General features: G+C 41.7%; 1 protein-coding gene across 2 annotated transcripts in view; it reads left to right on the top strand.

Annotated features, from left to right (window-relative positions):
* Positions 1–25,149, top strand: part of kiaa0825 (KIAA0825 ortholog) — a 120,897-nt gene that overhangs the window by 49,299 nt on the left and 46,449 nt on the right. For both annotated transcript variants that reach the window (XM_086031408.1, XM_086031409.1), the window contains 2 exons: positions 83–232; positions 1,723–1,817. In XM_086031408.1, the coding sequence (XP_085887534.1) occupies positions 83–232; positions 1,723–1,817 (245 nt within the window). The remainder of the gene's footprint in view (positions 1–82; positions 233–1,722; positions 1,818–25,149) is intronic.

The raw sequence follows: 25,149 nt of genomic DNA on the forward strand, positions 1-25,149 counted from the left end.
GTTTGGTGACATTATGTTGAATTAATTGTTCCGTTAGGCTTTTTTTTTTGTAATCTCATGTTAATATCTGTCTGGTCCGCAGGAGTTGTTGATGTCCAAATTGAGTGGTAACATGGACTTGCTCTGTGATCCACCTTGCTTGATGAGCTTTGATGTCAGTGATTGTTTGCACACCACCAAATTCAACCCCCTCGAACAGTTTGACCGAATTGGCAAAAAGAAGATGAATCAGGTTAGTAAACAGAGGTTAATTTATCGCTATTTTCTTTTCACAGTTTAAGTGTTGACTACTTTTTTTCAACTTGCAGTGTTTGAATGCTTAAGAAAACGTGCTGCTGCTTTTTATTTATTTATTTTTTTAACAACTACAGTACACAAACGGCTGTGCAGGTTTGTGTCATTTTGTGTTGACAGAGAGACAACCCTGTCTAGCATGACCTGGCTATTATTTATTATATTGTTGACAAGTCTTTCTCGGAATTGTCTTTCTAATTTGTTTTCGTTTGTAGCATTTGTAGAATTTGTAGTTTTTTTTTTCTGGTTTTCGAAAAACTTTCAAATATAACTTCGGCAACTATGCTAATAGGCTAACAAAATGATTCCCACCTGTTTCCCAGATAGGTGGTAATCGTGTAACTCAATATTTGTGGGTTCATATGCCCACATTTGTTGTCCAGTTGCCTTTACGAGCATGTGTTTATCCAAGGCCTTGAATATTATCTGCGCTCATTTTATTGGCAGACTAAATGCAGAAAAAAAGTCATCCTGCCTGAGCTTCCCTTTTCATCTGCTAATAGCAAAGATGTCAACCAGAGTCTCACAGAAAATGTGTACAACTCCCGACATTACTGGCATGTAATCCTCTTGATTTATTAACAACAATGCGTCCCCCTGTGTGTTTTGTGTGTTTTTCCACTGCGAATGTGTGAGCAGCACTCACTGCACATTCACGCTGCAGTAGCTTGTGTACATACACACTCAATATTTTGTGCAGTGCACACACAACAATTTCTTCCCATTTCCAATTTCCAAACAGCTGTTTGTATTTTGCAACACATTGTCCCTTTTTCAGCCTATTACAGGAGGCTGAATAGCTTTGCATAGAAACACCTTATTAAGAGAATGATTAACACGACTTCTCCACTTTAGACGCCTATGTAGTTTGTCAAATAGAGTGGAGGCAGGAGGGGGCGAAGTTAGATCCATCAATCTCCCATGATGAATGATCAGAGAGAGATGGATGAATGGATGGATGAAGTTCTCCTCCTTTTGTCAATAACGCTCTGCCTGCAGTTAGGAGTGACATTTTGGCAATCAAAACACTCCGAGTTTTATTTGCTTCCCTAATCTGTTGCCGCTGCCATGTGTGTTAATGTTGTGTCGAGAAAAAGAGAGGAGGAGAAGAATGGGTAGTGCTTTTAGAGAAAGGGAGAGGGAAACAAAAGCAGAAGAGTAGGAAGACGAACGACTCCCACTCCAAAATTCATTTATCTTTCTAATATTATGACAACATCTCCTCAAATGGACTTATAAATTAATTGCTGTCTTATTGGAATAAACAAAAACCATCTTCTGCGGACATGATAAATGGTCTGGTGTCGGTGGCCGCAGCGGGGACCCCTCCCTTCTTTTTTGTTAGCGGAACCCAGGTGTAGCACTAATGCAGTAATGCTATTAACCCTGATTCATATCTAACAGTACTCTGTACTCATTTATCTACAGGTTGCAATGGTCGAGTGGGCGTGGGAGTGGACAAGGCTGTTGCCAGCGTATCAGGACATGTGTCAAATCACCTTCAAAACTCTGCTGGCCAACAGGTAAACAGCTGATTCTGCATGTTACATGAGCACCAAGACTGAAAGTGGATGTGTGTGCATGTAGAAATGTCCTAATCTAAGGTTTGCCATAATTATCAGTCACATGGGAGTAGGCCTAGTATTTTATGTGTTTAATGGCTTACTTAACCATATTCAACTTGGTTTCACACTTGACATTGGCTAAACCAGGTAATATTTCTAATGCCTGGTCAACCGGGGTTCCAAGGATATTGGGTAAATCGTGTGTTGTATTTGTGTGACTTAAACCACTGCTTATCGCTCATAGTTCTAGGATTAAAAAAAGTGTCATCCTTCGTGTGGCATTGGTACATTTGAAGATACACTGCTAGAAACATCCAAAATGTGTTAGCTTACTCTGTAGGTCTGCCTTGCTCTGGATGCTGCGGTATAATGCAGTCCGTGGTCTTCAGTCTCCTCTTGAAAACAATTCAGCAAAATGTCAAGAAGTGAAAAGCAGGACACTTCTTTGATCTGGTTTTACTAGTTTCCTGTGGTAAACCCAGTGAATGTTTTTTTCTTTCCATTGAGTTACCAAACACAATGGAAAATTGTGCAATTTGTTGTAGTCTGTTGATCAGAAGGAAATTGTCTCTTCTGTACAACTGTAAGAAAACAAACAAATAATAGTACAGTTCATACAGTAGTTCATCAGCTGGTGGGTTGCACTGTGTTGCGTGCATGCTTTTAATAAGCATTTTCGTCCAAAAGACTAATACTAAGACTAAATCTCAAATGCCTGCCAAAAACAACACTGCGGTAGATTTGGCTGCTTAACTCATATTCCACACACGCAATATTAATCCGAATGCTGTGTTTAAACTAGTGGAGGCAAATAGAACATGTTATTGTCAAGAACATTTTTTGGTTGACTTACTTAACTATCCTCTTAAACTCCACACAAGCCGTCATAACCAGACAAAACTTGTTGAAGAGTATGTTCAAAAAAGCTTGGCTCTTGGCGTCACCTGATCAACTTCGCCCAAAGTCCATTGATGGTTTCCCATCCTCCTCACCTGCCATGTCCTCTCCTGTTCTTGGTCTGAAACGGGCATACATATTTATGCAGGTTTATGTAACACATATTAGATGGCAATACTTCAGCCTGCTCCCTGCGCTCCATTCCCAGCTGTCACACTGCTAGCGATCAGGGAGCCATGGGGCTACTGCAACTTGTCTCCACGCCTACACTCAATCCATTCTAAATCGCCGCCATTGTAAAACACACATACACACACACCTGGCTAACAAAGGGCAAGCTCTGCATCTGCCAAGGACACGAGTCTAATAAGGGTGAATTGTGCTGCTCTGTGCTGGGCTGTGATGAGCTTTGTCATCTTTAGGCCTCTGTCCCTGTCTTCACACACATGCACACACAATGGCATTCTCCCTTGCCATGTCGTCTGTTTTGCTGTACGTTAAACAGTTACTCCATTTGCTCCCCTGAACCAAATCATAAACAGAGGTTTTCGCCTATAGTGGTTTGACACAAGTGGGACAGAATGCCACCAACCAATACGATGAGGCATAGGCGTAGGAGGGTGTAAAGGTTATATAACTCTCCCTAATTTCACTGTATCAAAAGTGTCTGCGATGCTGTAATTTGCCTCATTAGTCTGTCTTTGTACAGAAGAGCAAATTTCATGGAGGATTTTAGAGAATGGCTTTGGTTTTGGTTGAAATGATTTCGAAGAGCATTGAAGTTAGTTTTCATGGCTGGAATCATGTAAGCTGCCAAAAAGTCTCTGACATCCAAAAGAGCTCCAAAGGCAAGGCAATCCGTGGGATGATGCGTTGATGTCAGATGATTCACTCTTTGTTACTGCAGATAATAACAACACTCTATTTAAATGCGGACTCAAGTACCCTTGACTGTGTGCTGAGGGGCTTCACAACAGATGCTATTTCATAGAATCCAACCAGCGTGACCTTGTGTCCAAAGGGTTATCGGAGTTGTACTTTTGCACAGGGATATTTGACAGAAGTTTACCTTTAACAAGTCTGTCATTACTTTTTAAAGGTGTCCTTCCTGAAAAGCTATGCTGTTAGGAATTTAGACAAAATCTTCAGAGGCTGAATGTCCATTGTGAATAACATCACAACATTACCATATAGCATGAACGTCAGCTCAATGAGCATCTAAAGACTGCTGCATATCGAGTAACACGTCCCAATGCCACTGAACAGTTGTGCTGTGTGCGGGGTTCTGTAACTAGTTTTCACGAGTGGCCGACAGTCTGACTGTAGATTTCCTGTGGATAAAAAACATCTTCAATCACAGGTGAACGGCTTTTTTATCATTTTATATGTACTGTACCTATGGCTGGAATAGCGAAGAATGAATGGAGCAAACAGTGCCTGACGTATATCCACACTGTCTTATTTATTTCTCACCCGTTTCCTCTCTTTGTATTATAATAATACAGATATATTGTGTGGTTCAAATAAAAAAAAAAAAGAAAAAAAAAAAGAATAGCATATGTGGGGCCTTAAAAAGGTTTTTCTTAAGAGCACCCAGTCCAGTTCATTCATATTTGGCCATATTGGTAGGTGGGTGATGGGCCTAAAGCTCAAGTCACCAATCTTTTTTGAAAATGAGATCAATAATCCAAAGATCCACTAGTTTGATAGACATTTTTTCTCAAATTACCTTTAGTAATATTAGCATTACCAGAGCTGGTCATCGTCTATCCGTCCATAACTTCTGGGCGGTATTTCCGGCCGACCCATGTGGTCCCAATCCATCCCTCGTCGTCCGCGACAGCCAATCGCCGTTGAGAATATAAGAAAAAAACATTTTTAAAAAAGAACAACAAACCCACACACGCACAGCGTGGTGAAAGGTGAAATAAAAACAAAATAGACCACGTCATAGCATCCGTGGGATATCCAAGATACCCAACACTGTTTTATTTTTATATTTTCTCTTTACTTGGCCGCGTGTCAGGAGTGTGGCACCTGCATGTGTTGTGGTACCGGTAAAGTCCATTATTGATCCCGTTTGACTGAATTGGACCGACCGGGCAGGTCTGAACCATAAAATTTAGAACAGGCAAGCGGTCTACTCATGGTGGTCTTCGAGAGCTAGTTTATAAAGATTTTATGATGCCAACAGTTTGCCTTTGAACAAATTGAATGAATTTACCTGTATTTATTTTTATTCTTATTTCCAGTGGATAAAGAAAATTGGAGATCTACTAGCATCTCAGAACAGGTTGGGTCCACTAGACCCCACAACGCTATTTTATGCCACATATTCAAATTGGTGACCATTGAAATCTGGCACCTAGTATTAGAATCACCACCCCCCACACAACCCAAAAAAGATGAAAAAAACATCGATATTTTGAGTTCCTGTAAGAACAAACTCCCTCTGTATTGTCCATTTTACAAGTTTTATTCACCTTGAATGACTTCCCTCTCTTATACAGAGCTAATAATTTGCTCCCCACACTGTGTAAGTTAGCAGTGTGGCCCATTGGCCGGTGGCCTCCTATATATTGTTACAGTGGCAGGACAGTTATTGTGCCCAGGGTTTATATCACATTCTAATAGAGCAAGGCTATGAGTTAAGGGCGGTAGGCTTTTACACCGGGGCCGTTAAATCACTGTTCAGATGACTTCATTAGCAGAGCAGGACACAAGCTGAGACACTTATCCCTCCATGTGCGCGCACACACACACCACACACATACACGCGCGCTCTCGCCCTGCTACCTTGACGGTGTAGCATTGGGGTGAGACAGGATGGGGAGTGGATTTATTCAGGTGTGTGTGTCCTTCTTTGTCACCCGTCACTTCAGTTCCCTCAGCATGATGGCTCATCCATCATCTGCAGATTGAGCTTTTCAGCAGAAACCAGACTGATTAATACCATCCCAGGACCCCCAGGGTAGCCCGGCTGACTGGGCTGACCTGGCGTCCTGCTACACCGGTGCGTGAGTGTGTAGATAGATGGCTTGTGGGTGGACTAACTTTCTTAGATGGCTTATTCCACGGCAAAATGGCTGGTCTGATAGGCTGCCTATAGATGGGTGGCTAAGTGAGCAACATTGAATGTAATTAAATATGATTGGAGTGTCGGCCTAAGAACCATTGATATTCTTCACTTAAAGGGTATATATCTTGCTCATTGGAAGCAGCACTGTTAGTGTGCTTTTTCACTCTGGCATCTGTCCTTGCATATCTGCGTGTGTATGAGCTGGTTCTCTGTATGGCGTGCAACACAAATGCACACCACAGTGTAATGAATTTCCCCTTGAAAGATTATAAGAATGGGTATTGTATTTTAAACTTTCCTTTAGAGGGGTTGCAATGTGTGATTGTCTTCAAAAAGACAGTGACAACAATGGTTATCGTGTCTGCTACATCCATAAAGGGACCGAGATGACTAGGCGATGCATTTAATTTTATTGCGAAAACGATCTGGAAGGTGGCGGCTAAGAGGGAACGTGGGTGAGTAGCTTCTTTACACATACGCCGCTGCCAAACTAGTTTGCTTTGCAGCAGCAACGAGCTGGGAAACTGTATGTCATTGCAATTGCATTGAAGCTTAAAAAGAAGCCTTTCACCGAGTAGGCTGAGATGAAATTCAGCCTGTCACACGCATGAGGGCCGATTAGTGGGCCTGACTAAAATCCACTTCCCTACCATGCTTAGGCCAGCCCTTTTTAAAAATTTGTCAATCGCCACCCCCCGCCCCAAAAATGGGCATCCGGCCGGGCCGGAGGGTCTGACCGGTCCGGCCCAGGGATGGACTGCCCAGCTCTGAGTGCAACATTTACAACTAGTTAAAATTTGGAGTACATCAGTCTTTGAATGTTCATTTCTTTCATAATAGGTTTAGCCAAAATCCAAAACTGCTCTTGACATTTCACCTTGTACAAAAAATGTAGGTGGGCCAAGGTTTGTATTTTAATTGTCCAAGGGGCTAACTAACACATTTCCAACGAAAGTTTGGCTTCTAAAGTAAACCAACTTTTCACTAAACATGTTGTTTTCCACTGGACCTTGATCTTCTCTCCTTTGGAGAACACTTGAAACGACATTACATTTGGGGGGTCTTTTTGTTGATGCAGCTAGCATTAAGAAGTTCCAAGGCCTTGTGCTCTCATCCTTCATAGAATTCCTTTAAAAATAAGTATGGCTGGTTACAAGAGCCGTTCAAATATCAAGGTGACTTTTAACAACTTTGGCTATGTGTGCCAAAGGGTTAAGGTTGTGGTTGTTGAGAATTAGCCAGCAGTGAGAGATGGAGCTACATGTGTCAAAGGGCAGCTCTTCCACTCCATCATAAGCATCTTCTATTATCCAAGGACATCCATGCTTAACCTTTCCAACAGCTCTTTGCAGCTAAAGACCATGCATAGTTGGACCAGTTTTCTACCTATGTTGCATTTTTAAAGTCTATGCAGTACAGTGAATAAATCCATATGGTCGTCATTTTACTCTGCACCTTGACAGCTGCAATACAAGCAGCATTCACCCACTGAACATGAACAAAATCAAGTCTGCATTATCTTCACCTCACTATTGTCGCTCAGCTCCATAACAATAGCCGTTTTGTGGAAATATGCCAATCTGTATCGTTCTTGTGCTTGAGCAGCTCCTTAAATTGCCACGATAGACGCTTGCGCTTTGAGGAAGTGGGCAACCGCCATCTGTTCCGGGGCGCTGCCATATGGCAGGGCCTTTTTCTTAGGGATCAAAATAAAAACAAATATGTCAAATTGTTTGTCTTCCACGGCGGATGCTGATCAACCTGGGGAGACGCTGTGTGTCTGATTTAACGGGCTTACTTTACGCTTCAGAGAATGAGTGAGTGTGTGCTAAATTACATATACAGTAGGCTTGATTTTTAAAATTCAATTATGCTGCAGGTTTTAAGTCAGATTTAGTGCTTAAAGCTGATGTTGTCGATATACTAATACAGTGGAAACTCGATTTAACGGACCTGGAACCAACGGACTCCAGATTTACCGGATAGAAAATAGTGTCCAGTTCACTCAAATCCCCCCTTTTTATTAGCTGTCAAAGTCTGTTAGTTCCAGAATTGGCCGCAATTGCACCACAGTGCCATTTGTTGGTGAATACTTACTCAGGTTGAGATAATATACTATACTAACAGTACTATTGAGTAAACATTCTGGTGACATGTTCTAACTAATCTGTCCACTTGGACTGCAGTAACAAATATTCAATTCATATTTGTCGTTTATCCCTGGGCTAATTTATCTGACTTCACATGTGCTGCTTACTTAACTTAGCATTCTGAACAGTTGGTTGGCTACATGTTAGGTGCAAAGAGCTTCAAGGTTAGCCAGAGAGACATTTTATGACTGCCAAAGAAACAAGGAGTCATGATCTGCCTCTCAATCTTGCCAGGGCAGAAATTCAATAGACTTTTCACTTTAGAAAATCAGAAGAATGTGATGTGTCATTGAGGAAGGCCTTCATTTTTGTCTTGTCCGTCCCCTTGTGCATGCGTCCCTTCCGATGATTGACGGTTGGGGAGGGTAGTTTTTGTTGATGGAGACAGAATACATTTTTAGTCTGCTTGCTTATACATGGAGTATTTTGTATTCAAACGCTCTGGACAACACTGTCACATTGAGGTTTTCATTAGACGTAAGCAGGTGCTGGCGAGCTTGACAAGCCTCTGCGTGTATGCATCGACTCAGCACCGACTACAATGTGTGCGCGTCATGGCGGGCGTACATGTGTCTGTGGAGGTTCGCTCTGATATTTGGAGGTTTGCTTCAAAGGCGAATAAATCAACGGAGCCTGGGATAAGGCCATGGCCTGCCTCAGACTGCACAGACAGTCTGAGAGGCTCATTAATCATACGGCCAGTCACAGATGTGATGGCTTCCACACAAACCACCAGCAGGCTGTGAAAGTCACATCCAGCATGCAGGCAGGTAGAGGCCGCACTTTCTACCCCTCCACACCCAATTCTTCTCACTCTCTGCCTTTCCCCTTTGTCATATTTATTTCACAACCTCCTTACCTCCTCTTACCTCTGGCAACAGGCCTCGGTAGGATACTTTTTGAAATATTTGTGTTGACCCTCTAAAAACGAGCTGGCGGGTCAAAGCAAATCTGTCTTCTCAGAGAGTGGTCATGGTCAAACAATTATGGAGACATGAAGCATTTGTCATGTGTGCTCACCATTGGATTGCCTTTGGTCATGTTGTGGTACTTTTTTTTTTCTCATCTGAGGCTTCCAGATGTGTATCATAGTCAGCCACTATATTTTGGCATGCTTCTTGGCAATGACATCGCTCAATCACTTTGAATGTGAAACTAATTTAGTAATTAGGAATGGAGGAAAAAATGCTGCAACAGGGCTGTGACGTTTCAGTCGACAGTGACACTCACTTCTCTGTTGACAGCTATTGCCGCTTTCCAACAAGTGATGACATTGACATTAATTGTCGTCTCTGGATTCCGACAATATGCCACCCTTGCTGGGTCACTTATTGTGGGATATGGTGTCTCTTTTTCGAGAGGATTTCTATGTTGCTAACACTATAAAACACTTCACCGTTAGACCTTTCATAAAAGGTGATGATGTGAAGGATGACGCTGGGGTCTGTTTCACATAGTTTCCTATAATTCTTCTATAAGTCTTATTCACTTAACACATCTTCTTGGCGCTGCTTTTTCCTTTGGAGTAAAAAAAACCCATAAAAAAGGCAAACCATGTGCACAATTCTTTGATACAATTATTTTTTGCAAACGGCGGATATTAGCCTGCGGTTGGCCTATCATCCGCACGTCCCCGGAGTTTTTTCATTGGAAACGCAAAACTCCGGCCACAGTGGGGTTTTGCGAATATCTCCGTATCTGCGTTTGGCTGTGGACAGTTAGACCTCGGAGATTTACGTCGTCACTATGCGACAAAAATGCTCTGACGTCACTTGCACGACTTGTGTTTTCATGCGAGTCAACATGGATTCCTACGGCGCTGCGTTGGTTATAGCCATTCTCGAGGCGCTTTTTTGCGTACTTATTTGTCCGCAACCAACTATTGTTTCTTGTTGAAAGGTTTAAAAGCAATTCTGACCTCTTGTCGGTCCTCTCGAACGAGTCTGGCGCCGTGTTTTTGGTTTCGTAGAAGTGACGTCAAAGGACGGAAGTTCCTTTTGAATGGACAGTATTTGGCTAACTACTGCCGCCTAGAGGCTTGAAATGCATTTGAAAACGCACTTCTGCGGTTTAGTGTAGCTGCGTTTTTAACAAACGAGGATGTGTTTTCCAACACGTAGTGGGGGAGAAATATTCTATTTAAAAAAAGCCTGGAAACGTGTAGACAAGGCCTTAGCCACACGTCTTGCGTGATGTCATGCATGGCTATAGTCTTGAGGTTCTGTGTGAAGAGTTGTATTTTTTTACTGCAAAATGAAATGGTCAAATCCTGTTTCAGTGACTAACAACAGTGCTGTTATTTATTTGAAAAATCGGATTCCATCCATCCATCCATTTTGTATACCCTTCATCCTCACTAGACTGAGCTGGAGCCCATCTCAGCTGACTTCGGGCGAGAGGTGAAGTACACCCTGGACTGGTTGCCAGCAACTCACAGAGCACAGATAGACAAAACAACAACTGACTGTAACATTCACAGCTAAGGGCAAAACCCACCACGCTTGAGGGGAACATACAAACTCCACACAGGATGGCCGAAGGGCAGATTCGAACCTTAGAACTGTAAAGCAGTTGTGCTAACCACTCGTCCTCTGTCCCGTCCAAATCAGATTTGAGAGGTAAAATATCGGATTTTCATGGCAGCCAATGCAAAAGGTAATTTGCTCCTGGATTTTTGTACACCCTAATCTTATCCTATTGCTTCCATCTGCACTCCCTTGGGGGTTTGCAGTCACATAACATTTTGCCTTTCAAAGACTGCTTGTAAGTGTTGCATGATTATTATACAACATAACGAGCTTCTCAAAAGGATCGCCGCCACCATGTATATGTAGTCAATTGCTGTAAATATTGTGACTTTCAGAGTTTTCGCAGCATGAAAAGCCACCTCTAGGGCAGTTCCACTTCCAAGTGTGGACGGTTGAATTGCTGGAGAGAGACTGTGTACTATCGGAGCTAAATGAAAATGCCATTTAATCTACTGCAAAGGAAGCCCTCAAAGGATGAATGGAAATGCTGGATGGAACATGGACAAGACAAAGCCACCCGTTTTTGATTAAAAATGGCAAGTCCCAAGGCTCCCCGAATACACTGGGGGTTTTTGAATTACACAGATAAAGAAAGTATTCAGCACAGTAGAACAAACTATGCGCCTCTCTCAAGTATTTGACTGTGGTGGAGGGAAAGGATCTTTGTTAGCACTAGTTCAAGTTCACATGAAAAGGGGAGCGCTTGACAAAGCCAAAACTACATCTGTCACATTTCTCACTGCACAACCTTGTGAGCAGACAATAAAAAGACATGATTCAGCTGTGCCATGTGGCCCATTTAAAACATTTTTTTAAACATCTATATTAATTTACCATCTCATTGTCATTATGGAACGTTTCATGTTGGTGTTTGTAAGGAATAGATTTGCATCTTATTCTTTTTAGAAAAACAAATTAATTGCCTGTACCGAAAGTGTTTGTTCACATAATTTTAGGGATTGCTTTAATTTAGTTTTTTTCTTTCATTATTAAAGTACATCATTTTCAGCCCAGAACATGTACCATTTTGCTGCAGGACTCTCTAATAATCAGTTTTAGTCACTGCTCGATTTCCAATACCTTGTGTCCGTCTATCTAACTGTTGTTTTTTTGCCATGAGATTCTGGAAAAACGTTCTGTTTTTCTTCTTTCCAGCAGCTATTTCAGCTGAATAATTTCATTTTTTTGGAGCCACTTGGCAGTTTTGACTAACTTTACATGGACTGGGAGGTGATTCAAGAATGGTCTGACTTTGCTGCCATCTTTCCGGCTGATTTACTGAGTTGACTTTTTAGCTGACTGCAGCACACTGTTGTCAAGAGCAAGTCTTCTACCTTCTGTTCCAATCCATCATTGTTTTTTTTCTTTTTTTAATGCCATATTCACGGTGGCTCAAGTTGGGCTTTCACATTTCAGAGTCCCTGTTATGCCTGAACCCTTTGAGAATGCACAGTGGTGCCTTGAGGTATGAGTGGCCCAACTTGGTTTTTCAAAATAGACCCTTCATTTGGCTGTTTTTGTTTTTTGTTTTTTGCTTTGATTTACAAGCAAAGATTTGAGATACAAGCACTGTACCGTGGCAATGAACTTTCCTGTCAAATTAAACATAAAATAAAGGGAATTACATACACTTTGTGTATTTAAAAAAACACAATGATGCTTTTTACAAACGGCTACTAGCTTAATGCTTATAAACAATTCAAAGTATCTCATACATGACACTAAATTTTGTCTGAATTACTGCACTATACTGTCTCTGGTGGCCAAGTCATACACACCAGAATCAGCTGCAATGAATTAATCAAAACTGTTTCAATCTTTGCGTTCTATTTAAATATGGTATTACTATGTTTTTGTAAAGTACAATATTGTAAGTTGTTATTTTCCTTACTAAAAAATACATTAAGCAAACATTTGTGTTTGTTTTGGGGAGGAGGCTGTAGCGGATTAATGTCGTTTTAATTCATTTCAATGCGGAAAGATGAGAATTAAACTCTTAAGGCGCATCTATGGTAGAATTTCTACAAAATGCTAAAAAAAGTATTTATTGGCAGATGGTGGGGATTGTTTGAAAAAGAGGCTGAATCAAATGAAATTTTAGAACTTGTGACTCCCTTACCTGTTTTGGCACACAATTGGCTGAATCTGTATTGGGTGAACTCTGTCCTAGATGCTTCGTGTGCAACCTGGCATTTATCTAACGCTATCATTTATTTTGTCATAGCCTGTGATGTTTAACAATGAATGGGGTCTGGGACGGAACTTCGTACGTAAATGTGCTACTTATTTTTTATTTTTTTAATTACAGGATGCAATCAGCATCTCTTCTAATTCGAATATGATCATACTTGTTCATGGTAATGCACTTCAATTCTTGTGGGTGTGGGTGAGGCCATGTGATGGCGAGGGTCTGTTTTGGTGGTACATCATGCGGTTGTATCCTGCCGTCATGCTCATTAGAGTGTCTGTGGTGCCCAAGCCGGGCCGGCCAATCACATGGCTCTGTTCGTTTTTCCCATTTGCATGTGGTCCAGGAAGGGATAATTAGAGGGATCTCTGCCTGTCACTGTTAATCTGGGATTTAGTGAAGAGCTGTGACGCCGACATGCTGATGGACTGACACGCTTGTCTACACACACGCACACATGTACACACATTTGATACAAACCCCTCAGCTCCTACTCATACTCTCGCTAAGTCATTTACCGTTTTGACCTAAGACCAGTGCAATTATGATCTGAAAATTCCTTTGTCTCTAATGCCACATTATACAATAGAGGCTCCCTGCAGTCATATATGAACTAAAGCATGTTGACTCTAGCTGTTTACATCCTTTGTAGGATGCTGTTGACACAGGTTTTTCATTCCCAAACAGGCAGAATGCTCAGTAAGCCTCTTGAACAAGCCCAGCTGTCAGCCCAATAGTGACACACATGCACATACACGTTTGTGTGCTCATGCACTGGCACAAACCAAAAGCACACGCTCGCACAGTGCTGATTGGCAGCTCTCCTGTTTTCCCATAATTCCGTCTGATTTATCCAATCAATCTCACTTGTGGGGGCTGGCAGGGTAATATTAACAACAAAAATCTATCAATTAAAATTCACTTTTAGCAGTTAACAAGTGAAACATTTTAAATTGCTGTTTCCAATATGTGCCTACCTTATGTTTGAAGATTATTGCTGAAAACGTGCAAAGACTGAGAACTATGTATTACTTGTGGAGATAGTGTTAATCTGTTTTTAACTAGTTCAGTCTTCAGATTTTTTGGGGGGGGGTGTGTGGCTAAAACGGCGCAGCTTGACATTTTTCGGAGTATGGCGCGAGTCTGCTTTTCCCACGACTATATAAGAAATTGAGCACTTTTGTTTGCAATAGTGTTATCCGGTGTAGTTGTGTGTGCTGTCAGATCGCTAGCTATGCCTAAAAGCATTTTCCCTTGTGGATAGAGTGCCTCATTGTTGGCTGTGAGTCTGCTCACGTTACACAGATATATACCGGAAGGGGATTTTTTTTTTTTTTTTTTTTTTGGCTAGACAGCCAGGGTCTTCGCCTTGGCCTAACTGCTTTAGTGCGCCTCGTTGTTGCTACATGGAAAAGTCCCACAACGACCCGGTGGGATATATTCCAGCCATCTGAGGCTTTAAACCGATACGAATAGCGTCTATATTTCCTGGTCGTAGAAGTGGTATTTGATCGACAGTTGACAATTAAGTAGGGCGTGCTTTCAGCACATTCAGGGGACACGCCCATAGCACTGGGAGCGGAGAGAAGAGATTGATTTTTCATGATTTTGTAGCCTCATTTTATATACTTGCAATCTTTTTTTAAATTCCAGTTTGGCTGGGTTATTAACAACACTCTTCTCTGCGGTGTGTCAAATTTCCAAGATATATTTATTTTCACTTTACAGGGACTTAAATTGTGAGTGTTGTTCCCTTTTCATATCATGTAAAATGTTGCTTGAGTGCTTGCAAATATTGACTGGTTAAACATAATGTAATGTGCATGGACAATGGCAGCTGCTCTGTAAAAGGCCTTGTCCATGCTCTTGTCTCCAAATGACAGCCAGTCATTTTTGTACCATGTGGGACTGTTTAATGGTGCATGTAGAGACAGAGGGTGACCTCGGCTGTCTTGCTCTGTGACCCTGTGTCGCCGCTGATGGCACATAATAGTTGACACTTGACTTAAGGGGCTTTTTAAGTGCCCAGAGTGCCCGAGGTCCTGGATTCATATTCTAATGTGGTCATCTTTATACTGGAAGACACTTCTTTTGTTCGCAAGCTCCCACTACACTTGTTTTCACTTTTTCCTTCCACCTTTTGTCATCTTTCTTTTTCTAGCATGTTGAACACACATGCAATCACTTCTGACACTCAGACCTACTCAGAACCTTCCCCACCCCAACGTGAAATAGCCTGCGCTTGTGCTGCTGTATGGCCCCCTCGTGCCATTACAGGTAAGCACAGGGGTGCACTTGTCTTGGCACTTGTCTTGACAAATACAGAGAGCCTGAAACTGCAGCCTCTCAGTACAGTCTGTCACATCTTTTGAATGGAAACAAAAAAACACTGCAATCCTCTTTCTCTCTGCTTTACTTTACAGATATACAGACAGGGTCTTTGATGAAATTGAATGAAATTGATTTGGCTTCAGGTTGAAATGTACATTTTATTGATCAAAATAACAACAGCATTCAAACGATGTAGCTTTTATAACCCATTTCACAAAGCTTATATTGAACTCATTCACTGCCAGACATTTCCAGACCCTATTTTACCTTAACGTTTGAAAAAAATATATAAATAAATTCCTGGGAAAAGACTGCTCTGTGAAAAGACAAATAAATATGTCAATGGCAGTGAATGAGTTAAATGCGCCTGAGACACAATCCGTTTTCCATTTTGCCTTTCTCTTTGAAATGTTTGTACCATTATCAAATGGCTCCTTTCCCGTTGTTATTGAATTTCCTCAAAAATACTCACTGCACACTCATTTGACTGTGTTTGAGTATATTCTAACAGAGTGTACCCCAACCGTTATTGAGCCCAGGCATGTACGGTTTTTACATTCGAAAAAAATCGCACAGCACGCCACCAAACAAACATGTCACAAAAGTTTAAAAACAGGACAAATGATGATCTCGTCTCAATTTACTCAGAAATGTATTTACTCAGCATGAAATCAAGGCCTGTTCAAATGAACACAACACTGGTAGCCATGATTTATTCAGCTGTATATTCTGCCATCGAATTGAAGGACATTTGTTGTGTCTGTCACTAAGTGAAATTATCTAATTTCCTGTGCCACTAGATGAAGAGGTGGAATCACTGTTCTCACACACAAAACATCTTTTCATTACTATTGAATGACCCTGAAAAAAAAAAACATTTAACAATAATTAAACGTAAGGCATAGTTTTTACATATCTTGTTAAAATATGAGATAATTTGAGCGAGAACAAGTTTTAAGATTACAAAATAATGTAAAAAAATATAAAGTGCAAAATTTTCGCCCGCATGAGCGATTGGTTAATATTTTTAACTGAAATTTGTCAGCCAATCGGATAAGTGCATTGGGTCCTTAAGTAAAAGGGGAAACGAAAGGGTCAAGGAGAACGTTGAGAAATAAAAGTTATTCTGTTTTACTCTAATTTTAAAGTATTATGGGGGCCTGATTTTCTATAGGTTATACCACACAAAATCATACCGCCCAAATGCCATTTTTTTCCAACACAAATACCCCATCGTCCGATTTTTAAAATTCGTGGTACATTTTACTTTGGCTGAAATGGTCATTCAATTATGGGAATAATTAATGTTCCGCCAGTAGCAAAAAGTAAAAAAAAACACACCAAGTAATATATAATGCACCATAATTAGAAACAAAATAAAATGGCTGAATGTGTTTGGTGCTCATGTTGAAAAGTAGTCCAGTTTTGATGTAACATAGCATTTTCTTTAGTATTGAATTAGCAATTCCAAGACAGCAAGCTCAGTAGATGCTGTTAGTGTGGTGACAAGTGAGCTGCCCATATGTGGCAAAGTGGCAAGTGTGTGTTTGCACTCTCCTCTTCCCCTTTCTGGCTCCCTTACCTTTGCACTTGTCTCTTTCTGCTCTTACTCGTATATTTACCTGCTCTTGCCTTGCCACTCTTGTGTGTCTCTCTCGGGATAAAAAACATCATGCTTTGGTCATGTTTTTCTGAGTCTTTGATCACAGGCTTTGCTTTGTGGACTATAAGGCCTCTCACCTCCTCAGTGCTTGTTTCAAAAGCAGGAACACCTGTGATGTTGATGGCTAAGAGCATAGAAAGGGTGTGTTTTTGTGTCCACTCTGAAAGGACATAAATGTGTGTCTAGCTTAAGGTTGCAATTACGTGAACCAGCTATACCGCTGATGCTCAGTTCACTTTCAAATATATTTTTTAAACTTTTTAATAAAATGACATTCTCTGTAGTTCTATAACTACACTGTTAACATTGAGGCTAAATAACCAATAAACATGTTTTTAATGAGTACCTACAATTTGGTTTTTTTTTGACAAAGACAACAGTAATACATGGAAGGGGTTTAAGAAAAAAAGAAACATCATGGCAGACTATTGGAATTCTGAGGTCAATTTGATTTTGCAGGAATACATTTGTTTTCTTCAACATGTTTTGTGGCTTCTTTTACATTGGCTGCTAAGAATGGTTTGACTGATTCAATTTGGCTCAGTCTCTATTTCCTTTTTTGATGGATTCCTTTCTATTAATGCATACCTGGCTTGGCTCGAAGCATCGTTTCTAAGAGGTTGCCTGTCTTCTGTGACATTATGGAAGCTCCTCTACCCTTTACAGAAGACTGAACACAGAGTGGTATTGTTTGACTTATTGTAATACTGCATGTCAATGTTTATGAATGCCATTGACAATCTCAAGTAAGGACATTGACATCACTGAGACTGCCTTTTCCTGCCTCTTCCTGTCTGGACTCATAACACTCTTGTTTGGTCTTCATGACTTTGAATTGTAACCATGGGAGCTGGTCAGAGACTCTTCTGAAAGGCGTTTGGTCTTAGGAGCAAGGTCCATTTTTGTGTCCAGTCTTGCTCAAAGAGTTAGTGTGACTCTTGCCTTGCTTCCACTTGCCCTGGCCTAGTTAGTCTTTTACAAAGCCTTTCAAAGAACCATCCGTATCATCATGTGGAAGCCTCCCTCCATCCCCCAATGTTCTCCAAGGTCAGCCTCACTCTCCATTTCCGCTATCCTTCACATTCATCTTACTAGTACCTATCCAGTGGCGCCTATACACTCCTAGAAGAGGCTGCAAGTTGGAGTTCTTCGTCGCAAGGTCAGTCTGTACCAGTGCTCTTCATATTGCTGTTGCTCTCTGTCCTCTATACAATACTTGGCCAAGCAATGGAAGTTGAAAAGCCGCTTCTACCGTCCCTCATCATTGCTTTTATTGTGATTCTCTTCCTGCTCTCATCTTGTTGACACACTCTCACAAATGCGCCTATTCGTGGATGCACTGAGGGAAGGGTCCACTAAAAATGACTGTCTGCACTTCCAAATATGGGAACGCGGTCGCGTGGACCTTTAAAACTTCAGCGGCACTTCATGCACTTCATTCCACACTCCACAACCAGGAATTTCCACCACTTAGCCATTGTCAAATCCCCTAGTCTTTTAGAATAAGCCACTACATGTTTACTGTGTGTATTACTGTACTCAATTTAACAGACACTGGAAAAATCAAAATGTGTTTTAGTTGACACAGGTCAGATTTGGCCCAGAACAGCCTCAGTATACACAAGCATCACGTCTGTTATGAAGAAAAAAATGACCTTTTCATGAATTCTTCTTTAAACGTTGTGTATGTTTGGTCACTTTTGGAAAAGTAATCAAATTTCAAGTTGAACTAATAACTTAATAGCTATTTGTACTGACGTCACAAGTCAAACGGCCTAAATTTGACCAGAATGGCATGTACGGGTTAATTATCTACAAGGGAAAAAAAATACTGTACATTTGGTGCTCCAAATGTTTGATTTCATTTGAGACACGGTTACAAACCCAAGGATCTCAACACCCAAAGCCTAATTCATGACATGAACTAGCTGTTATCTTACAGTGTTTCAAACTGTTCAAGGCATCACTACACAAACATTTGCTAGAATGCGCAAAACATTGATGAGACAAACATGTTATAAATGTAACTTTTGCATAAGAACTGATGAACAGTTGCATGTAGTACCTGTACAAAAGAAGGACATTTTAAAATATTTTCATGTTTGTGTTTTTGGGGGTCATTTTTAGGAATATTATAAAATGTCAGGGAGAAAGAATCATTTAGGGTATTTTTATTGTAATCAAATATCAAAGTTAAGTATGTGTGTTTTTGTATTACCATGTCCTTACATACTTTTGTGTTGCAAATATTCTGTATAGGGCCCAGTGTGGCTTGATATCTGTCCATGTGGATCTGTGTCACCGAAGGCAGATATGGCTGATATCGCTGTCATCTCAACATTCACATCTGACAGCAGCGATCATAATCAGCCTCCCTCTGGCTTTCCTTCCCCGCTATCTGTTTTTGTCTAAATCACAACCTAGCCTCCTAGTTGAGATTTTCACCTCTGCCTTCATATCTTCTTTTTCTCTTCCATGCAGCATTGTGGCACTTTGGGAATATTCCGTTGAACACAATGGATAGTTACTGTTTGTTGCTGTTATTTCTGTTTGCCGGTTATGAGTATCAGTTTGTGCGTTTATTTGTGGGTGTGTGTGGGTAGGTGGTTGTGTGCCATAGAACATTTTACAAAGGGATCAGGCCCGGGGATGTTGATGCATCACTGCAGTGGAGCAGGGGAGAGGGTGGAGGGTGGAGGCGAACAAGTTCAGAGCAGATGTAGCAAACAGCCTCACTCGGCTGTACATACACAATGCAGTTACCAACGTATTTATTTGATTTTTTCTGAGGGAGGGCCAAATCTGTGTTCAGTGGCGTTTGGTATCAGCGACAGGAAAGATCAAGCCGCGACACCACAAATGAAGCTGTCAAAGTGGCCCGACAGCTGGGTCCCGAGGCGAACATCCCTCGCGTGCACATTTTATTTTGATCGCAGTGAAACCTCGCAGCAAGAAGGAAAGACGTCAGGGGGGAAAAGGTGAAAAAAAAAAAGCACAATTTCTCTCAGCTCGAGAGAAGAAAGCAAGGGAGACAAAATGAGTGGCGCTTGTATCATGGTCCACGATGGAATGAATTATGAATGTGTGGAAGGGGATTAAGAAACAATGGTTCAAGTCACTGGGATCTTCGCCGAGTTTCCTCAACCTCAGCGCATCAACTAATTAGCACTATCAGCACAAGAGTATGATCTCATTAATGTGATTTCTGCTTATGTAATGCATATGTGTGCAACCATACGAATACACAAGCACACTTTGTAGCATGGTTACATAAAGAAAGTGAACGCGGGTACGGCAATTTATTGTTTAGTGCTGCACTAATACAATTATAGCAATGTGTCTAATGTGTCTTGGTATTTTCTCGCCATATGGAATGCAAGTGATTTTGTGTATACACTAACTGGCTGCAAAATTAGGGACACCTGTACAGTCCTTGAGATGCGAGTTTAATTTTGTTTTGCGCCCACGCGTATATCTCAAATTACTCATACCTCAAATCATCATTCCCCATTGTAATAAAGGATATCCCATTCATCTTTTTCAGCCCCCCCAAACCCCCAACAAAAAATTGCAATCTTACTTATTTGTGACTATGTGCGACTTGTCCACCGGGGGAGTTTAATACTGTACATTGAGGAAAAATAATATAATTCTGTGCGTATTGTTATATTGTCTGTCTACATATGGTGGACCGCTTTTGTTCACTATTCCGTTGCTTAAAGCGGAATTCAGGTCTAAACTTTTCTTTACAATATGTTCTATGCGCCCCGACATGTCTAAACCTGACATTATTGCATTTGCAGAAAATGAATTAAGCAGCAAAATCCACCTGTTTGTATTCATCTCTGGGGGCAGCCATTTTGCCACTTGCTATGAACTTAAAATGACATCACAGTGCCTAAGGGCTCAGGTAACAGCCAATCACAGCTCACCTATTTTCTATGATTGGTCATGTGATGTTCGCAAGCAGAGCTCTTAGGCACTGTGACTCTCCATCTTGTTTTGTGGGCTTTTGGACAAGTGCCTTGTTTTCTGTTTTTACTTGTTTTGAGTTACTTTTTTGAGATTATTCCTGCTCCGCGGTCTTACCTCCCTGCTTACCCACACTTGGGTCGTCCACCTTGCAAACCATGGCGTAGCGAGACGGTGATAACCTCCTGCTTCGCGTTTGGCCACCGTCTCATGGTGAACGTAACCGTTAGGTGGGAGTCAGCGTTGTCAATCCAGACGCAAGTGTCAATTTAAAAGTAAAAGTAATACTGTACATAGATGATACTGTAGATATTCATACTTGCCTTTTATTTTGAAGTTGGCCCTTGGAAGTCATCATTGTGACGATTAACTTGAATTGAGGCTGGCTTGTCCGCAGTCAATCTGCAGTGAAAGACTGGGGTGCATTGTTCAATTTCCAGTGCTCATGCGCACCAGTGTACCATTTATGTGCACCCTTGATAATAGATAATATTGCTCAATTTCTTTGCCCAGAAGAAGTAATATTTGCATTAACATGGTGTAAAATTCACAGCCTCACACTGGAAGGGATTTTGATCATTTCCCCGGTGATGTGCGTTATGTCATGATATATCATGTGTTATCGTCTACTGTAACGACTATTAGGATATTTTGGTCTGAACTGCTACGACATTGGTGTACAAATGTGTCATGTTTAAAAAAGGTAGCAATATCATTTTTCCCCACATAATTGCCCAATCTATTTGTATAGTAGATACAATTCACATCAGCTAATTAGTATCCACACTCGGAGATATGGGGGAAGGGAGACAGAGACAAGAAGAAGAAAAAAAAAGAGGGTGAGAAGGAGAGGAGAGGAGAGGGAAAGGGTGGATAATTAGATAGAATTAAGCCATTTCTCTAATCTAGCCCCTGAAAGAAAAGAGAGGGAGATGGAATGGGGGTGCTTGGGGGTGAGGTCTTCACATTCACCCCTCTCTCCCTTCCCTCTCGCTCCCCTCTCTCCCGGTCTGGCAGAGGTTGTGAATGTGTGGGAAAAGAGGGGCCTGGTGCCTGAGCCTGGGCAGAATGGATCAGTTTGGGATTGGGAGGCTGGAGAAGTGTCCCATTGTCATGATGTCACCACAACTCAAGACGGCTGACCTCTGACTCCTGTGGATTCATGGTAGCCCAATGCAAAGCCCCACCCCACAACACCCTTCCAATGCCAGTGGTACCAGATCGCCGCCGGGCGCCCACTAGGGGGTACCCAAGCCTTTTGCTGTGGAAAATCAACGCACTTTCGCATTTTGCGCCGCTTTACCCTTTGGTGCATTTACCAACTATTCCGTACGTCTGTTCCTCTGCGTCCATTTTTTTCCCACTCCTCCCTTCAGTCACTCTCTTGTCTCTCGTTTTGTTCCCCCGCTTGCTCTCGCTCTCGTCCCGCATGGCGTCGGCATAGCCATGAAAATAGCGAGTGCCGCCAGATGTCGCAAATACATCATCTGAGGCATACGGTGCTGATGGGGAAAAAGTCAAGGCACGTACAAATGGGGGGGTTGTGAGCAGACCGTGTATGTGCGTATATGTGTGTGTGTGTGTGTGCGTGTGTGTGTGTGCATACATGTGCGTGTGCGCCCGCATTCATCTGTGCATGTCTCTGTTTTCAAGTCTCTGTGTGTGCGTCTGTGTGCGTGGGTTCGTCTCTTGTGTGCAGACGCATGCGTGGAGGTCACAGCAGGTCAGCATATTGTCCCTCAGATGTTTGATATTTTATGTATAAGAGGCTGGCCAGAGCGAGAGGATGAGCACGTTCCTGACAGAGGCATCGCTCCGCCGACAATTTGCCACCTCAGCAATGTCGAGCCAGGCATCACATCATCAACAATGGAGAGCAGCGGCGTTTATACCCGCACAAGGATGATAGGAGCGAGAGATAAAACCTCTAGATAACCAGGACTGTCGGGGCACAGCATCATTGCAATAAAATGATAACGATCATGCAGAATACGGTGGAACCTCTAAGGTTGAACACAAGCTGCTTCAGCCTTTCATTTGTTTAACTTTAGCCAGGCTTCGCTGGATACCGGTATAGCAAATGTTTAGCCAAACGTAATCGTCATTCCCGAACTCATCGTCTTGTTGTTTGATTTATTTATGGTGTGCACGATTATTAACTTGAGATTGTTGACTTTTATTCGTTCTTTGATTGCCAGATCGAACGAGAAGTGACAAGTCATAGCTCCAGGTTAAATGTTCTAACTTGAACCTCAGGATTTTTTTTTTTTTTACAGTAACGTAGTGCCAATATGGAACAATGTCCGTAGTGATGTTGTAAATTCTCCTACACTCGCAACGTCTGAAAGACGCATGGCTCAACTATCATGTGATTAATTGTAGAGTTGGGGTTAAGAGACCGGACAACGGCCCACCTCAGTCCCAGCTGGTCAAATTACTTAGTTTGCCTTTGTTTGTTGAAATGTTCCTTTATTGAAATGCATCTATGTGATTTTTGTTTAATGTTGCTACTTGTCTGTACTGTTGTTGAATGGTTAACGATACATTAACATATGAACACAAATACAGAGATTAGCAACCTTATTTAAGGTAAACCACTCTTCGGTTAAGACTACAGTACATTCATCCCACCAATATTTTAAAGACACAACAGTAAACGGATCATAATGATAGAATCACTACATAAGTCAAAACCCATTTGAAAAATATCAAATTGAACTAAAAACAAACTTAAATGACAAATGACAGAAGTGGTAATGAATGTATAGTATAAAGGGAGGATTCCTTCGAGTACATGGGAGGTGAGTCTCTTCACATGAATTGTGATTTCACATGAATAATTGTACTAAACACACATGATAAAGTATGTGTGTGCCTCTTTGCTATGTGGAAAGTTCCATTTCCGATTTTGTGGTCAACATTACAATTTTCCTCCATCACTGGTACCATTAGGTAGTGGTGTAACAAAAATCTCCAAAAATATGTTAAGGTTACTTGTGACATCATGCACATTTTGTCCATCTTTGTTTTGCCCCAAAATGTCCCTTTTTTTTAATTGTAGACATTCCGCTGTATTTGGATTTGTTTTGTGCTGAGTTGCTCCAATGCCATTCATCTGATATTGGACATGTAGTGGTTCACAATCCCAACTTAATGACCCCAGTAACTAGTCGTGGTTGAAGCCCACCTTTCACCCTAAGTCATGTGCGATAGGCTCTTACGCAACCCTGAATCGGACATGCAGTAAAAGATTGATGAGCATTGCGAAACGTAATGATGTACAAAACCACACTTATTTACACTAATTGAAAAAGTCATCTTTAGCGGATCACTCGCCCGACTTCCATGCAGGCAGCGTTGGTTTAGTTCCCACTCGGAGACAGTCACAAACTGGCACGTTTGCGGTTGCAGGTGTTCTCATGGGTTAGTCTGGGGCAAAGGAGGGAGGGACGGAGGCTATAGGGGGCGGGGATTGCGTTGGCTTCCTCAGATCAGACAATGTCGTGGTGGAGGAGATTCCCCCAGAGAGGAGTGATCCCAAACAGTGCTCCTCTTTCCCTCCTCCAGGGGGAAGTTTACCGCCAGCTTGCTTTTGTAGTCGGCCTCAAAAGATTTGCAGCAGTCAGCATTAAAAGGTGCAGATCTAAGAAGATGCCTCCAACTGAAATACCGACAGAATAAGGAGAGCAGGAATAAAAAAAAAAGGAGGAATGAGCGGGAGGCAATCTGATAGAAGCTTTAAAAAGACGTTAAATACCGCTCTTTATACTTGCTTTGTTCTCCAACAACAACGCTTACAGTTCTTTTTTCCCCTCCACTGCTATCACGTCATCTGTTTTTTTTAGGGGCTTGCCCCCTTTTTACACTCTCCTGTTAGGGTTCAATTGTTGAAAGGAAGGTTTCTGTAGTCTCTTCTGGACTCAAACGCAACGTAAGGGCTGGTTACCAGGGTGACGTGTGTTCACAACATCTAGCTCAAAATGTGTTTTGTGTCGGGTCAGGGCAGCATGGCGTTGATATTCTGTCACTACTCGACCTGTTCCCTCCGTCTCATTTTCGCTCTTCTCCAGACTCACTATCCCTCCTCTAGACCAAGCCATGATCTCTGGGGGGAAAAAAATATTATGCAATGTGCAGCCTCACTTAGAAACTGACTTGGGTAGTTTAATGTTTTTCACAGGAAAATGCTCTGGCTGTGTTTAGATATAGACTGTGTACTGTGTATATGGCTGTACCCGCTGTTGCTTTTCCACTGGCAAAAGCAGGTACTGTTTCAAGTACCCAGTCAGCCAAGATCCCAAATGGCCTGAGCCAATGCCGAATGACATAAACCACTGCTGGTGGCTTCCCAGATAGCAAAATATGGGTGAATCAATGTTGAAATATGGTTCGGCTTAAGTGTTGAATCTACGTTGAAACCTAAAGTAGAAATTATACAGAAAGCGCAAGGTTGATAAAATGTTTGGTCAACGTTTGCTTTTC

The sequence above is a fragment of the Filicampus tigris genome, chromosome 5 (assembly GCF_054856515.1).
Source record: "Filicampus tigris isolate MCC_2025a chromosome 5, RoL_Ftig_1.0, whole genome shotgun sequence".
NCBI lineage: Eukaryota > Metazoa > Chordata > Actinopteri > Syngnathiformes > Syngnathidae > Filicampus > Filicampus tigris.